The 17,143-nt window shown below is 33.0% G+C and overlaps 1 protein-coding gene across 9 annotated transcripts in view; it reads right to left on the minus strand.

Moving 5' to 3' along the window:
• The window catches only part of Reph (Regulator of eph expression), a 206,271-nt gene that overhangs the window by 108,296 nt on the left and 80,832 nt on the right, over positions 1–17,143 (minus strand). Inside the window, exon 1 of one of the 9 annotated variants that reach the window (XM_074121659.1) lies at positions 15,905–15,974. The exons of the other annotated variants lie outside the window; for them this stretch is intronic. Within the exon in view, the coding sequence (XP_073977760.1) occupies positions 15,905–15,959 (55 nt within the window). The 5' untranslated portion in view covers positions 15,960–15,974. Of the gene's footprint in view, positions 1–15,904; positions 15,975–17,143 lie in introns of those variants that run through there. 9 annotated transcript variants of the gene reach the window in all.

Consider the following 17,143-nt stretch of genomic DNA (forward strand, 5'->3'; position numbering starts at 1 on the left):
CGATCTTCCAAAAATTTGACAGGTTCTTAGAACTACCTTCTCACAGGAAATAGGAGCAGAAAGGACGCGGTACTTTTCTTTTTTTTTTTTTATTGCTATTGACTTGGAAATATGTTTTTATGGGAAAACAATAAGGAAAATAAAACTTCAGACAGTTTTTCCTTTCAGTTAAGTTTGAAAAATGAACAAATGATTGGACTGGACTTCAGACGGTTTTTATTTGATGTTAAAGGTAGCGTCTTTATTCTTTTATAAAAGTTATTCTCGTATCTTTTCTTTGGTGTTTCAGTATACATTTGAAAGGAGAATGTTATTGACAAGCTGGATTAAGTGGCCAGGATGTATTTTTGGGTGCTCCTGTATTGAAAGCTGGGTTTTTGTAAATTGACGATTGGTAGTAGTAGTTAAACTATCGGAAATCTAAATCCTGTTAGGGTTCGCACAGATTTTTTTTTTTGTTTTCCTAAAAACCGGATCTTGCTGGTGCATGATATATTCCGGGAATACGAAAACATTGGCAATCAAGTATGTTGTTGGGTTTTGCGCATAAAGAATAAATAATTCAGTTTTAGTAAGGGTGAGTTTGTGTGTGTATATGTTCAGCTGTAATCAATAAGAGTGAATTTAGAGAGCTTGGTTTAAACTCGCGGTGACTGGGGTGGAGGGAGGAGAGAGAGGAGAGGTCAAGACCTATTGGATAGCAACAAGGTGTCGTTCGATAACAAAACTATCCCGTTGTGTGAGTGCACAATTGTTATGCACTTTATACACGGCATAATGCATAGAAATGTCACATGGTTTTTAAATTAAAATTGCATTATCAAAACAGGATCAGTTTCAAAATAAAGGAATACATTTTTAATTTTGTGTTAAAAATAATATTAATGCTAATTATTTGATTAGATTTCTCTTCTCTCATGGGGGGGCTCTTTTTACTACATTGATGCCCTTAGTAACAGTTGAATATTGCAGACGATTGCCCTAATATTCTTAGCATCCAATTTATGATCTTGCACTCTAATAAGCTGAGTTTGAGACGGGGGAAAAAGAAAAGCTAGAAGTAAGTTTTAATTGAAATTATTTTTCCTCCTTACTGATGGGAAAAAGAATAAAGCTAATTTCAGTAATAATTTATATTTTTTTACCAAGATTTATAACCTGAAACACTACCGTCATCTTTCAGGGATTGTGCTTATTGTGTATATTTTATTATATTGTTAACAATCTTCCGTCCAAACAGAAGATACACCCTTCTTTAGATGTAAACAATGTGAAAAAATCGTTAATAAGCATAAGCCCTGAATAGGATGAAAAAATACAATGCCAGTTTTCAGTCGTGATACATTTATTCTGCCGAGCTTTCGACCTAGAAACCTAAGGAAAAAGGAAAGTGCTAGAAATGATATACATATCTAAGACAGAAAACAGTTTAAATTTAAAAACAGACACGAACAATTTAAACAACATACGAGGGTCGTTTGAAAAGTCCGTGCAAAGTCAGAGAGATAGCACTACTGGCGCGTATCGAGGTTATGTTTAGTTAGTAGGATCTCTTGGAAGAACACACACCAAGTTTCAGCCAGATCGGTCTATTTCTTTGTGTTTGGCATTAGTTTGAATCGAGGAAGTCGAGTGATTTTCAAAAAATGGACGAGAAAGAATTTCGTGTGTTGATTAAACACTACTTTATGAAAGGCAAAACGCCTCAGGAGACTAAAGAGAAGCTTGATAAACATTATGGTGACTCTGCACCTTCGATTAGAACAGTTTATAAGTGGTTTCAAAATTTTCGGAGTGGCCATATGGGCACAAGTGACGCTGAACGTTCTGGACGCCCTGTTGAGGTTACTACTCCAGAAATCATTGATAAAATCCATGATATGGTGATGGATGACAGAAGAGTGAAGGTGCGTGAGATTGCTAGTGCTGTGGGCATCTCGAATGAACGGGTAGATAATATTTTGCATCAACATTTGGACATGACAAAGCTATCCGCAAGATGGGTGCCGCGATTGCTCACGCTTGACCAAAAACGAAATCGTGTGAAGTGTTGCAAGGACGGTTTGCAGCTGTTCCAGAAGAATCCGCATGACTTTAAGCGTCGTTTCGTCACTGTGGATGAAACATGGATACATCACTACACTCCTAAGACCAAAGAACAATCTAAACAATGGGTTACCAAGGGGAAATCTGCGCCAAAAAAGGCGAAGACCGTTCCTTCGGCCGGAAAGATTATGGCGACTGTCTTTTGGGATTCGCAAGGAATAATCCTCATCGACTATCTGGAAAAGGGTAAAACTATTACAGGTGCATATTATTCATCGTTATTGGACCGTTTGAAAACCGAGCTGCAAGAAAAACGCCCACGATTGGCCCACAAAAAAGTCCTTTTCCATCACGACAACGCACCAGCTCACACCTCAGCAGTTGTGGTCGCAAAATTAATGGAAATAGGGTTCCAACTCGTTTCACATCCCCCCTATTCTCCAGACTTGGCTCCCTCGGACTACTATTTGTTCCCCAATATGAAGAAATGGCTGGCGGGAAAAAAGGACTTGGACAAATCCTATTATTCGGAAGGGATCAACAAACTAAAGCAGCGTTGGACGAAGTGTATAAGCCTAAAAGGAGACTATGTTGAAAAATAATAAAAGGTTTACACCGAAAAATTAAGTAGTTTTTATTTTTGCACGGACTTTTCAAACGACCCTCGTATACGCAAACTTACTGCAAAAATACTTGACAATTGGCAACACAACCAAACAACACATATCACACACAGACCGATCACATTCAGTCCATGAGCATACAAGACAGAAGACACGCCCAACTCTTTAATGATGTAAAACGTTATATTGTAAATTAGCCCTGAAGATGACCTCAGTTCCTAGGTCGAAAGCTTGGCATAATAAAGTTTATAATGACTGAAAATGGCATTAATTTTTCATCCTACTGAAACTATGATTCAGTCACCAAAAATAATGAACAGTTTTTTCAATTTTCAGTAGGAAGTTCATTCTCAAACAAATTTACTAAGTAGATTGATCAGTTTGAAGTGTAGAGAATTCGATTTTAGCCTTGTTTCTTGCCTCAGTGGGTCAGCAAGCGAATTGAAATCTCTACATCGAATTGACTAATCGATCTCATATGTTTGGACGAAAATTCAAAAGCTGTAAATGCAACGTGGAATAAAATCAACGAAATAATTAGCTCGATTGTGTTGAATATTATGACTGATTCAAATCGAAATATTGTTGTTCAGCAGTCCAGAGAATTGCAGCATCCATGGATACAAATAAAAGAAAAGAGAGAAAGAAATTCTCAAAATTCCATAACTGCAAACATTTTTAATAGCTGAAAGATTTTTTTTAAATAAAAGAATGAAGAACTGAATCACTGAACTGAATAGAATAACTTACGAGAAATCAATAAAATATCAATTTTAACAATAACTAGTAAGGGGGGAACCAAATAATAGAGAGTGGGGGAGGGAGAGATAGAAATCTCATGGGATAATTATTAAGCGGCTGGTCATGGTTGAGGAAACAGGGTCGTTGCAGTCGATAAACAGACAAACAAACGGAAAACAAAACAAAACATAAAAATCGCTTTTCCAAATTACTGCGACAACAAAAAAAGAGCAGTTACGAGGAAAAGAAAATTGGAAAATTATTAAATAAAAATTTATCATTCGTAAAAAAAATTACACAACTTTGTCATGCTGAAAAGTTTTTATGAAATTGTCATGTAGGTATGTATATACGTGTATACTCGTATACAGGGTGTTCATTTTAAGACGGCTAAAAATGCATTTCATGCTTAAACGGTTAATCTGAGCAAAAAATGGTAGAGGAAAAATTTGTTGCCCGTCTCCTCTAGTTTCAAAATATGTGACTTGATTTTAGAATCCTACCCGCATAAGCGGCTGACGCGCGTCTAAAAGTGAGGCTTTGCAGTTGACCCCCATTTTCATTTACACAGTTTTAAAGAGTATACAAAAGTTATGAAAGAAACCGGGAACCGCAGTTTGATATCTTCAAAAATTAAAGGTGCTAGGCCATTTCCAAAATCTGGTATTTATTCATCATATTTCAATTTCTTAACTTGTTATCGAAGAGAAAGAAGAGCACGCGATAGGTCATTTTTATGTATTTTTTAAAATCCCCTTTCTACTAAAAATATTGCCAAGGCAGTAAAGCTAGTATTTTTCTTAATATCGGGAAATAAGTCGTTTTTCGAGTGTTTTTCTAAGCAATAATCAAATGTTAAGAGCTTTAGATGTTCTCCAGCATACACAAAATGGCTAAAAATTAATTTTACATCTGTTACAAACAAGAAGGATTAATAATTATTTAGTAATTTTGGGAGAGTTGCGTTTAATTACCAAAAAAAAAATTGGAAACCTCCTGCCACATATTTAAGTGATCAATATCTTTCATGTAAAGGATCAAACTTATTCCTTAATTTATCAAATAATGCACTTTACCCAATTTGTGAAGCCAGCTTAGCCAGGAGGTTATCAACTGCTCTCTGTATCTGAGGTTTTCTTTCATAATTTTTGATACTCTTTAAAAAAAACTGTATATAAAATTAGGGGTCAACTGCGAACCCTCACGTTTGGTCGCGCGTCAGCCGCGTACGCGGGCAGGAATCTAAAATCTAGTAACATATTCTGAAACTAGAAGTGACGGGCAACAAATTTTTCCTCTACCATATTTTTGCTCAAATTAACCGTTTAAACATGAAATGCATTTGAGCCGTCTTAAAATGAACACCCTGTATATTTGCGATTTGGACCAATAATCTCCGTTTTATTCCAAATAACTAATACAACCAATAAATTATTTCAAAGTAAACAATTCAAATAAAACATTATAAATAAACTGTACAGATTCTAGCGGTTAGAGGCGAGACCTGCGAAGCTAATATGTATTGTGGTACTGGGTTCGTTTCCCGGTCTGTAACCCTTGGATAATATTTAATGGTTAATAAAAGAAATTTACGGTAAAATATGTTTGCTAGTCGCCTCCGTCCACGACACCTAATTGGTAGTTTGACGTTAAGCTCCGCCTGAAAAAATAGGCAATTACTTCACTTTACTGTACAGAATCACAAGTTTAAGAAATAAATTTGGATACAATGTACACTGCAATTTCTCCTGAAACTGTTTACTTAATTAAATGTTCAAGAAACTGAGAATTTGAACAATAAAATGGTTGGTTCCAATATTAAAACGAAGTCAAAATACTTCCAGAAGTTAAAATTAATATTCTATGAGGAAAACTATCAAACCTAAAGTGAAAAGGCAAAAGAAATGTTTTAGGAAACGACATCGCTTACGTAAACAGTTTCTGATGATCGACTAAGAAAAGAGGAAATATTCCTGCCAGGATCCAACCACTTCCAAAGATATCCTACTCTAGTTTTAGGCCATTTCCAGGTCCTAGCAAATTCACAAAACTAAAAACAAAAGATACCCTTTAACGGAAAGCCCCATTTATACGAAATGTCTCCATAAACTAATGTCCTGTGATGGATCTAATGGTGACGCTGAAGAGACGTGGGTTGGTAACTGAATGGCACAGTAACAACTCAATGTCAGCACACTGCTATTCCCATCATTAATCTTCTCCTCCCCGTACATGGATACAATTCATTTAACTCAATCCATAAGGATGAATGCTCTGGAGCTGTATGAAAGGATAACTTTCCATTCATACCGTCTGGTGAACATGTCAATAGCAGCTTGGAGCCAATAAAGAGAAAACCTAATTTGGCCCAACCACCACCAAATTATCGGCCCTAGAATCCCTTTTTGCACAAATGGTATATCCCTTCTTGAAGAACATCATTGAAAGAAACCACAGCTTCTACACATTCCTAGAAAATTTTAAAAACAATTCAAAAGTAAATTATTCAGCTTTAAACTAAAACTTTTTTGAGTCCATACTACGTAAATTGTTTAATAAATGCATACAGATTAATTGTGCGAATTTTTTTTACTATTTAATTTTGGAGAATTTAAAACATCAAAGGTGTTTCAGCTTGTGGCTTTACTTTGAGCGCTTTAGAATGTGACTACTATTTTAAAGCTCACTAACTCGGCAACAATGTTACAATCTGCAGCATTATGCCTGATTATGGACAGCCAAAACAAAAAAAAAAAAAAAGTCGATTTAATGCAAACCTGCGAAGCTAATATGTATTGTGGTACTGGGTTCGATTCCAGGTCTTAGGCCTAGGATTTTATTTAATGGTTAATAAAAGAAATTTACAGTAATAGTTATTTATTTAACAAGTGTGGAAAGTAGTACTTTTCCTCACGCGAGGCAGGGTTTGCACGCACGAGCGAGCGAAGCGCACTAGAGTTAAATATTATATTTTTTCTGCAACCATTTATTAACTAATAAAATTAAAAATTTCATTTTTACAGTCTACAAAAAGTCATTTATTTATTATAAACATTTATTGTTATATTACAATTATTTACATTACTTACGTATTTACATTACTTATTACATTTTCTGCTGTTTCTTTTATTGATGGAGGAGTGTTTTCTAAACAGGAATCACTAGAATCCATTTTAAATTTCTATAAGGTAACACTATAACCTTTTTAACTGTTATAATTAAAAATATCTAATTATTTATTAAAGTATTATTTTTATTTCTATATTCCTTTCAATTTTTATTTTATTTTTTAATAATCGTTTTTTAATTATTTAAATAAAATAAATTTAAATAAGCTTATTAGAGTTTTACAGAAAATATTTATGTTAATAACAAAACTTCTTATATCAAGGAAGCACAATAAAGTTTTTCCACACACTAGTGCGGAAAGTGACAGTAATGGGAATTTCCCCCCACTAGTGTGGGAAGTTGGGCATTACACAGCTGATTTTAATTGAGTAATGAGAACTTCCCTACATGGTTGCAGAAAAAGTATGTTTGCTATTCGCCCTCCGTCCACGACACCTAATTGGTAGTTGGACGTTAAGCCCCGCCTGGAAAAATAGGCGATTACTTTACTTTTTACGTCGATTTAAAACTAATGTTGACAAAAAGAGAAAGCAAAATAAAGAAGATAGGTTAGAAACGGAAGAACCCATAATTTATATCGCAATATCGGAGAATACCACATAACGGAAAATGAAAATTAAAAAAAAAAAAGACGAGTAGGTTATCTGAAATAAATTATTTACAGAGAAAATAATCTGATATTGTACCAACAAGTGTGAGCCAGAAAATAAAATTTACGAAGCACTAGAAAAGACAATAATAAATGTTATTGACCTAAAAATAGTAAAACGGAAAATAACATTGTGAAGGAAAAAGAACACTCCGCTATTCTTCAATGAATAAAACAGTTGTAACTTAATTTCATATTGCACAGAATGGTGGGCTCGAATCTTTGCTTCGAAAAATAAAAAATTTAGAATTAATTTCTGTTATTCAGCTCTGTCAAAACTGAGAAGAAATCTTACGAGTCGAAACAGTAAAAATAATCGCCACGAATTAATTAAACAAGAATATTCTCATTTGGGTGGTCGATGTTTACGTAGAAAATAATACAACAGGTTGACAAGCGGCCGGATCAATAACGCGACACCCACTTACCGAGAGCCGGCTCTGGGCCGATGCACATTGCCGGTATGTAGCTAAATTAATCACTTCTCTCTACATTGGCAACAACAAGCAGATTCTCTAACTTCTAAACCGCACACGGTTCAAAATATTTTATCAATATTATTAAAATATTTATATTCAAATTACAATGGAAATTTTAGTGAAATTGGGAGTTGAGATGCTTGTGCACTTAGCTATCTCTCACTAATTATCTAACTTTCAATGGACCAGCTTCTCTTCAAACTTTGAGATTAAACTAGGAAATTATTAAACAGAAATCAGTGAAGAGGTTGAAATGATATGAAAGGCCAGTCGAATGTAGACATTATACGATGCACTTAAGTAACAAGAAACTACTTCATGCTTTGCCCATTAGCTATAATTAAACAGGCAATTAAATAATATTAATGCTTATTAAAACAAAAAATTGTACTCATAGGGCCCTCTAGATTTTTATTTTATAACTAAGAAAAAATTATTAATGTTAACAGTATAAAGTTTGGAAAGTAGAACTTGGAGTAAAGGTCGAAAAATGGACTTAAATCCACCTTCAGAGATGGATTTGTCAAGTTTTTTTTAAAGAGGATTTGGCTAGCCATTCATTAACTGTCACCCGTTCATAATTTATCTACTACATTTTGCTTTCTTGCAACCCCCACACTGGACTTAAAAGTACAGAACTAAACAGACGCTATCGACTACTTAAAAGACTCTTAGACGACAGAACAAAACTCTTTCTGGACAACAAAAGACTAATTTATACTTCTATTTTGAAACCCATCTGGGCGTATGGAATAGAGCTGTGGGGTTCAACCAAACGCTCCAATCTCCAAAGGATTTAATCTCTACAATCTAAAATACTTCGAACTGCAGTAAACGCTCCATTTTATGTCTCCCAACCTGGACTATACACACTGACCTTAACATTCCTTTAATCACCGAAGTTGCTGAAAACACGATACAAGAAAACTCCACTTCAGCCTGCAATCTCATATAAATCCTCTAGCTAAAAAATCTTTCTTCTAGAACTCTTCCTGACAACCCGGACAAGACGTCTTAAAAGACAGTGGCCTCGTGATCTCCTCTCAAGTGTAGAGAGCGACTAATAGCCTAATGTTTTGGAGTGTTACCACTGGGTAAGGGTACGTTCACAACGGAGCTGTGAGCATAGATGATAGCGGAGATGATAGCAGTGATGCATCAGCGCTTATAGAATAACCTAGTACATTTTTATGTGAGCGTGCACAACGAAGCTTCGACTCGACTCATATTCGCTGCTATAAACGAGCATAGATGATAGAATTGAATTTTTCATTTTACTGCTAGCTGAACTCCAGTATCGGAGCTTCAAAATGGACTTCGAAAAATTATTTAGTGCTCTCTTTACTCATTATTTTTGGTTATTATTTACTTTTAAACAATATTTTGTTTTTTAAATCGTGCTTACATTTATTTTCATGTGTATTTATTTGTTTTTTTTTGTTTTTTTTCAATAAAATCATTACCTAAGAGTAATCACTAGTTTTTCTTCTATGGTTATAGGATTTCCATGACAATTTTTCCAAAGTTTTCTTAATTTTGACCTTATTTTTTCTAAAATATAGTCGAATGTGGGTGGACCCATCCTTACATATTCAAAAAAACGATCCGGATAATTTCTAAGTTCCTTATATAAATAGTGAAATTCGCCCAAAGTACTTCGTTTTTTATTTATGGGATGTACATGATATTTTCTAAAGCGTTTTTTCTTTAAAATATACCATTTTGTTGCTGGTGAACATAAAAACTCTTCTTCACTACTCGACATGTTGCATGTATCACAGCTCCGTTGTGCACACTAATCAGCGATTATATTTTACTCTATCAGTTATCATCTCTGCTATCATCTATACTCACAGCTCCGTTGTAAGCGTACCCTAACTTCTCCACTCGTATTCTTCTGTAATTCATAGTTCTGTTATCACTGTTACTTATAGCGCCAACGCGCTGGTTGTAGCAAAAATAAACCCCCCAAAAAAAGAAATACTACATTTTGGGCATCATACCCTTAAGCAATCATTAGAAAATCATTAAGGCAGACATCTCTTTGTCTAACTCCAAATTTTTCCGTGGAATTAAAAAAAGAGGAGATGATGATGTTTCAGAAGGACTTGATGATTGTTTTATTGGTTAAGTAAAGAAATGCCTATTTTTTTTTAAGGCGAGCTTTAAGTCCAACTACTACCAAATTAAATATCGTGAGCGGAAGTGATTAGTAAACAAATTTTACTACAAAATTTCACGAATTAACGTGAATAACGTGATTACGTATTAAATCCAAGTGCCTAAATCGGGAATGAAACCCACTATAACGCAATACAACTTCAGCTACCGTGGCGTCTATGGGATCAACTGAGCAAATGTACCGGATACAAATTAGACTAGCGATCTATGTTCAAGTATAGTACACTTCCGTAAATTTTACCAGTGAATCGCGATAAAAAGCAAAACAAAATTAAATTATTAGCAAATGTTGCAAACCAGATATTTAAATTTTTAATTAAAAATTTAATGGTTTCCTAATTAGAAGACACATCTTTTAGATCAGTTAATTTCTTGAGCAAGGAAAATTTTGCATTAGTTTTAGGGAGGAAGAGCAATTATCAAAGAAACAAGAATTCACTTAATCTACCCGAAATTATCCAGCACTGCTCAAAGTAGTGCCGTCGGAGAGAATTCAATTATCTTTAGAACTCAATTATACTAAAATATCTAATTAAGTTCAAGTTAAGCTTTTAACCAGTTCTAATAGAATTCATTTATTTTGATTACTTTAAAGGAAAAAAAAAAAAAAAAATTTAGTTGCGCTCAAAGCTCATAGCTAATATAAAACAACTTTAGAGTTAGAGAGAATAAGCGATCACTAAGGTCAATGAACATTATGAAACGATTTTCTGAAATTTTCATTACAGAAAATCTGATATTAAGTCTGTGACGATTTTCTGTTTTCTATAACCCTTGTGGTTCAAACCTGAACGTTTTCTTAAACTTTCGAAATTAAACTGGACGTTAGTTGGTGTACAATAAGTTCACTGTAACAAAACTATTACGGTTCTTTTGAAGGAAATAATTAAATACATAATCTCCGAATTTTGCAAGCAAAATGATTAACAAAATAATGGAAACTATGCATTTACGTGAAGTCCCATTAAGCTTACATCTTTGACGAGAGAAAACGCCACTTCTAATTCATTTGATTGAAACAAAACTGCAAAACTTATACTTTAACTCCTTAACAAAAACTTTCAGTTTAAAAAAGTAAGTAATTTTACTGCATTAAATTTTCATTAATATTGCTGAGAGTTTATTAGATGTAACAGATCCTCATGCTGACCATTTTCATCTACAAAATATTTGTTTAGTAAAATATAGCACCCATTTTACTTAGATTGATTTTAATAGGTGGTTTTAAACTAATTTAACAGAATTTTAAGCTCATTCTTCAAAAAGAATACATCAAAAAGGTTTAGAAATCAAATTAAATAATTTTAATTCAAAATGGTATTCAAAATTAAAGAATTAACCAACGCTGAACGTAGTCAAGACGTAGCACTAATACCTAAGTATTAATTTGTAAGTAATAATTAAATGATAACTTGCCATTTTCATGTAAGAATAATATACCTAAATATAACTGAAATTTAAAATAAGTAATTGATAATAAAGTCTTAATTTGGTTTAAAGAATATCCAAGTTCATCAGCATCTCAATAGATCACCCAGTCCAATAGCTCTGAACTTTTTACACTATTTCACAACACTATTCGCACTAAAACTCAATATCACGCAAAAAAAAAAAGTTGGTCACCCTGTTTAGATAACCTTAATTTACCAGCTGATCTAGCTGGCCAGTTTCCGGTGGCCATCTTTAACTCGTTGCACGTGTCTCTTTGTTAAAGTGATTTTTTTAAGTGAATATTAGTGCGTGGTAAAGCGAAATTTTGTTTAAGTTATACTTAGTGCGCGATATACAGTTTTAGTGCGAATAGTGTTGTGAATTATTTTAAATAGTGTCAAGTGTCAAGTGCTATTGGACTGGGGATCTACAGAGATGCTGATGAACTTGGATATTCTTTAAACAAGGTAAGACTTTATTATCTATTATATTATTATTATTCTTGCATGAAAAGAGCATGTTATCATTTAATTATTACTTACAAATTAATATTAGGGCTACGTCTTTGACTACGTTCAGTGTTGGTTTATTCTTTGATTTCTTATTCTACAAAAAGTATTTTAATTGATTTCTCAACGTATTTGTATTGTATAATCTTTTCGTTTTAATCGAATATAGCTCCAAATTAACATTTTTGTTTCCACAAATTGTTGTTTTTTGGCATGGATTGCTATTCCTTTTTAATGTATTCTTTAATCTTTTCTTTTAAATCGACTTTAAGATCTAAAATAGAATGTTTGTTTCTCCAAATTGTTTTCTAAGCCTTTTAGATGTAGTTTTTGAAATTGATTTCTGAACCTTTTTAATGTATTAAAGTCAATAACAATTCAAGAAATCTAATCAAGTTCCAACATCTTAAGCTTTACAAGAATCTGTTAACCAAGTTACTAAATTATATCAGTTTATCTCAAATAGTTGTAAAAATACTGGAATATTGTTAGAAGTCAATTAGAAGTATATTGTTTTTATTTAATTTAACACGCAATCCTTGCGTGTATTCGTGTGTTTCTTGTGTACAAAAAGACGTTCAGTGAATTATTATTTTTTAATGTCTTTAGTCATTTGGTCATTCGTTTACTAGCTGTTATCCAAATTTGACAGGGTTAGATCAGAATAGGTTTTAGTAGTGTATAGAACGTTATTGTTATTGTTTTTATATTAATAAGTGGCTATAATTGTCTCAGTTGGGTTATGATTGATGCAACTTTGTGTTAATGTGTCGACGTCCAGAGTTACGTCGAGCTAGCACTTGATCTTTATGATTTTAAGAGGTTTCTCGGTTGTTTATAGGAATCTTAGGTCTTTATTTCGGTAACCTTCTTAGAGGGATGATTTTTGTTTCAGTTTTCGATAGGTTTAAATTCAATTTCCTTGTCTCTTTTGCTTTGAATCAGATTGTTATAAGATTAGTTGATGTCTGCAAGTCGGTGATAGTTTTATTTATGACTGTGATATCGTCTTTATGTAAAAGACATTGTGTCGTAAAAAGCTAACATCGTTGTACTAGGTATAGGTCTTGCCATGGAGTAGAAATTGCAGAGTATAGGACTTATTTGCCCTAGAGGCAGGCTCGCGTGAATTGTCATCGAGTACTGTAAATTTTATTGAATCTTACCCAGAAAGTTAGGTCTTTTAAAAAGATTTGAATAATGTAATTAAGAACGTAAGTCCACCTAATTTTGTAAAACAGTCCAGATAGTCAAAATTGTCAAATATATCAGCTAAATCAAGAAATATAGCCGCTGTGTACTTTCTGTTCTCTACTTTATGCACGACATGTTCAGTTACTCGCTTATCTTGATGTTATTGATAAATGCTTTGACCTGAACCCAAATTGGTGAAATCAAACTTTGCGTGAAGCAGTCATGGTAGGTAATAGCTGTTAGTAGACAAATTTGTCCAACCGTAATTATTTAAATTTATACATTAATATCCAATGTTAGAGTTACAAGTGACTGTCGACAGGAGCACTTTGTGTCGGTTACATTACTCTAACGTTTTCAGTTTTTTTTTTTTTTACTTTGTCTCACTCTTCCAATGTGGAAGTAGATTTTCGATATAATATAAATATGAATACTATGTAATTACTTAAGGGATATGCATGTTGTGTGCTTAGGTGGTGTTTTAGAACGGAAGTTGTGAGAACGTATGCAGAAAAAAACTTAATCATGCCTAGTTCATTTGTACTGGGAAATAATAGTTCAAATTAAATATTGATAACTCTGTAAATCTTATTCTGATTTCGATTAAATTTGGCACGATTATTGGGTTATGATACCCCTACTTATCATTAAAGTGCACTCCTGTTCTTACCTCTAATATCGGAAAGTATTGCAATCGTTTCAAAATTATCGATGCGTGAACCTATTTTTAAGAATGAAGTGTCTGTGTCATTTATTTCAAAATTTTATGTAGATTTTAGGCTTGCTCCAGACCTGGACAGTTTCTATTTATTAAACATAACAATTCTCAATTGAATTTATGTCTCAAATTATTTTATACAAATTTGATTTTTTAAACCATGTTGAGCACTGCCAATGGTAACATACTTCTTAAAATACGTATCTACTTGTAGACCTTTTCTTTCTTTTAAGTTTTGAACTCTTGATTTGTTAGAATTTGTCATCTTTTTTCTACGAATCAGGACGGATTCTTATCAGTGGTCTGATTTGGGTACTTAGGCTTGCTACGTTAGAGTTATATTAATAAATCGGTGCTGCTATTTTAAGAAAATTGCGATTTTTTTCTTAAATTTCCGAGATAAATTGAAGTCTTATTAATTAATTTCAACAGATGTAATCATCGAATTACTTTTTTTTTTAAAAAAAAAGTGAACTATAAATAAGAAAATTATCAGCGTACAAGTAGTCACTTAGGCTAAATTAAGATATATACGAAAACACAAACAAAAATGGCTAAAGATAAAGATTTTATTTAATCGTTGAAGGAAAAATTTAAGGTAAATGAACCACAGATAAGAGTTATGCCATTAATGTTAACGGAGAGACTAGAGAATGTATCGCATTTACTTCCAAGGTTACCTCTCGAACTACACTCCGCTGGGGAAGAAGCCTGGTTAAAATTCAACTGATAAGTAAATCGATTAGCGGCTATAACTCTATTTCATCATTTAAGATAATAATTTTGGGCAGTTAAGAGATTAGGGAAGTGCTATTCAGGTTCAAAGGTAATACAAAGCTTTTCTACTCTGATGAATATTGGATATTTATCTTTATTGGTTTAATATGGATCAATGGATGGTAAAAAGAAAACTTGTTATCTCTGATTTCTTTTTTCCTTCGTACTAACAAAAGGTTGATTTAGAAAATTAGTGGAAGATTGTGCTGAGACCGCTTCGTCTAACTGGGTCCATAATCTTGGGCTGTTAAGCTGTACTAAACGGAAGATGATTAGGGCTGACCCATAGTTGGAGATCTTACAGGATTTAATACCGGGAGAAAAATTAAGTAGAAATAGTAGTATTCTTGAAAGGCTAGATGGCCCTTACAGAAGGATGAATCCATGATACGACTCCTGACGAGAGCCGACGAGTAACATCTTAGAAGGAGGAAGAAGTGCTCTTTAAGATGGCCCCCAGATTTTTTTTTTTTTTTTTTGAGGAAAGCTTATATAAGATTTAAAAGCGTTTAGACAAAAAGACAGTCAAGAAATAGAAATGTTTGTCGATTCTTAATTTAGGATATTGTTCATTGTATTTGGTGATGTTATTCAGTTATAATTTTTTTTGTTATTATTATGCCGAGCTTTCGACTTAGTGACTTAGGTCATCTTTAGAGCTGGTTGGCAATACGATATTTTTGCATTGTTATTATAAAGTTGGTGTATCTTCTGTCTTGTCTGCTAACAAGCTGGCGTTATAGAAAGATACGAAAAAAACTGGTTTTAACTCTTACTTCTATTCCTAAATTTGTAACTTATTACAGGATGAAAAAATAATTGCCATTTCAGTCGTGATACATTTATTCTGCCGAGCTTTCAACCTAGGGATTAGGTCATCTTCAGGGCTTTGGTTCGATTGGCTTTCGTCTTGTAACTGTTGTTCATTATTTTTGGAGACTGATTCATAGTTTCAATAGGATGAAAAAAATAATTGCCATTTCAGTCGTGATATACATTTATTCTGTCGAGCTTTCGACCTAGGGACTAGGTCATCTTCAGGGCTATTGAAATTATGAATCAGTCACCAAAAATAATGAACAACAAGTAACTTATTATGTTTCTTTCAACACCAAATCGCAAGAACGATACTTAATTCTTCCAAACATTATACAGTATGCATTAAACGCCACGGTAGCCGAGCGATTAGAAGCACTGCTCGCGAAGCTAAAATCCATTGTTGATTAGTGGGGGTTCGATTCCCGGTCTAGACCTTGGACTTTTATTTAATGGTTGTTTTCATGAGAAATTTGCAGTTAAGTATGTTTACTCGTTGCCTCAATCCACGTTGCCTGATTTTTATTAGTAGGACGTAAAGCCTGCCTAAAAAAAGAAATAGCCTAACTTTACTTTACTTACAGTATGTATTAAAGTGAAATGTAACTTACAGGGATGCCTCAACCTGAGAACTGTTCTTATTTTTATTTTTTGAACACTAGACATCTTAAAGCGGATATTTCCTGTTCAAAATGTAAGATAAGATTTGACAATAACGCAATTCTTTCCTTGCCAAATAAAGGGGAAAAAAGTCAAAATGATGTTTCAGTTAAATCAGCATGCTTCACGATTAGATCCACAAAATGATAATATCGCATAAAAAAAGAGTTATGACTCATAACGCAATGTGATGTAAATAGACATGTGATTCATACAATCTTCTTATGTAAATCGTTCTAGCTTGTATTTGTACACGATTTAATCTCTACTCTTTAATAAATTACAATAATAATTAATGGAATGCTCTTACTCTTTAGACCTTGGCAGTTATTTCACAGTATGACCATTTCTAAAATATAAAGAAAAGACAATACAATTTTTCTATTAGAATTTATTTACGATAATAATTTGTATATTTCTGCTGTTCTGAAACAAGGACTCAAGAAATTTCTTGGTTAAACATGTCTTGAAATTTTGTATCAAGTAAAATGAACGCAAAGAAGAGTTCAAAATTTGTGAGAAGAGAAGAATCAAAAAATGAATTTGATGATGTTATTGGTTAATTTCCTTCACCGAGAGACAATTTGCGCCATTTAAATGATTCGAAGCAAATTACTTCGTGCAATGGTGTAACAAGATATTGTTACTTAAAATTTATGTTAAATCAGCGTTTCCCAACCTTTCTTTATTGGCTCACTATACCACTTGGTAAGTACATGATGCTAAATTGTACCACTTCTTAAAAATGATTGTATCTCGTGAAATTTGTTATTCCGAGTGTGTTATTTTACTATTATCATCTTTATTTGTATAGAGATACCAATGTATCTGTTACAAAGGAGTTCCAAGTTCATGTTCACTTTATAAACTTTGTAAAGTGTAAGATCTTAGTTTTAAAACTTGTTTTAAATAATTAAAAATTGCGTACATACTTTTCTCTTCAAGATTATTAATTAATTTACAAAGTTCTTCTTTAGGATTATTATATTTGTGCCCAAATCTTATAAAAATTAATTATTTACTTTTAAGCATTCAACTACCTGTAAGTACCAATTAAATTTAATGTTTCTTGGAGAGAGCTTATTCATTACAATCCAGTCTCTTTAAGCAGATTTTTATACATGGTTATCATTTAAGTTCTGTCAAATGATAATTCTATTAAATTTTCTTTATCTTTTATTGATAATGAT

This window comes from Rhodnius prolixus, unplaced genomic scaffold (assembly GCF_049639745.1).
Source record: "Rhodnius prolixus isolate KJV_2025 unplaced genomic scaffold, Rpr scaffold_8, whole genome shotgun sequence".
NCBI classification, from domain to species: Eukaryota; Metazoa; Arthropoda; class Insecta; order Hemiptera; family Reduviidae; genus Rhodnius; species Rhodnius prolixus.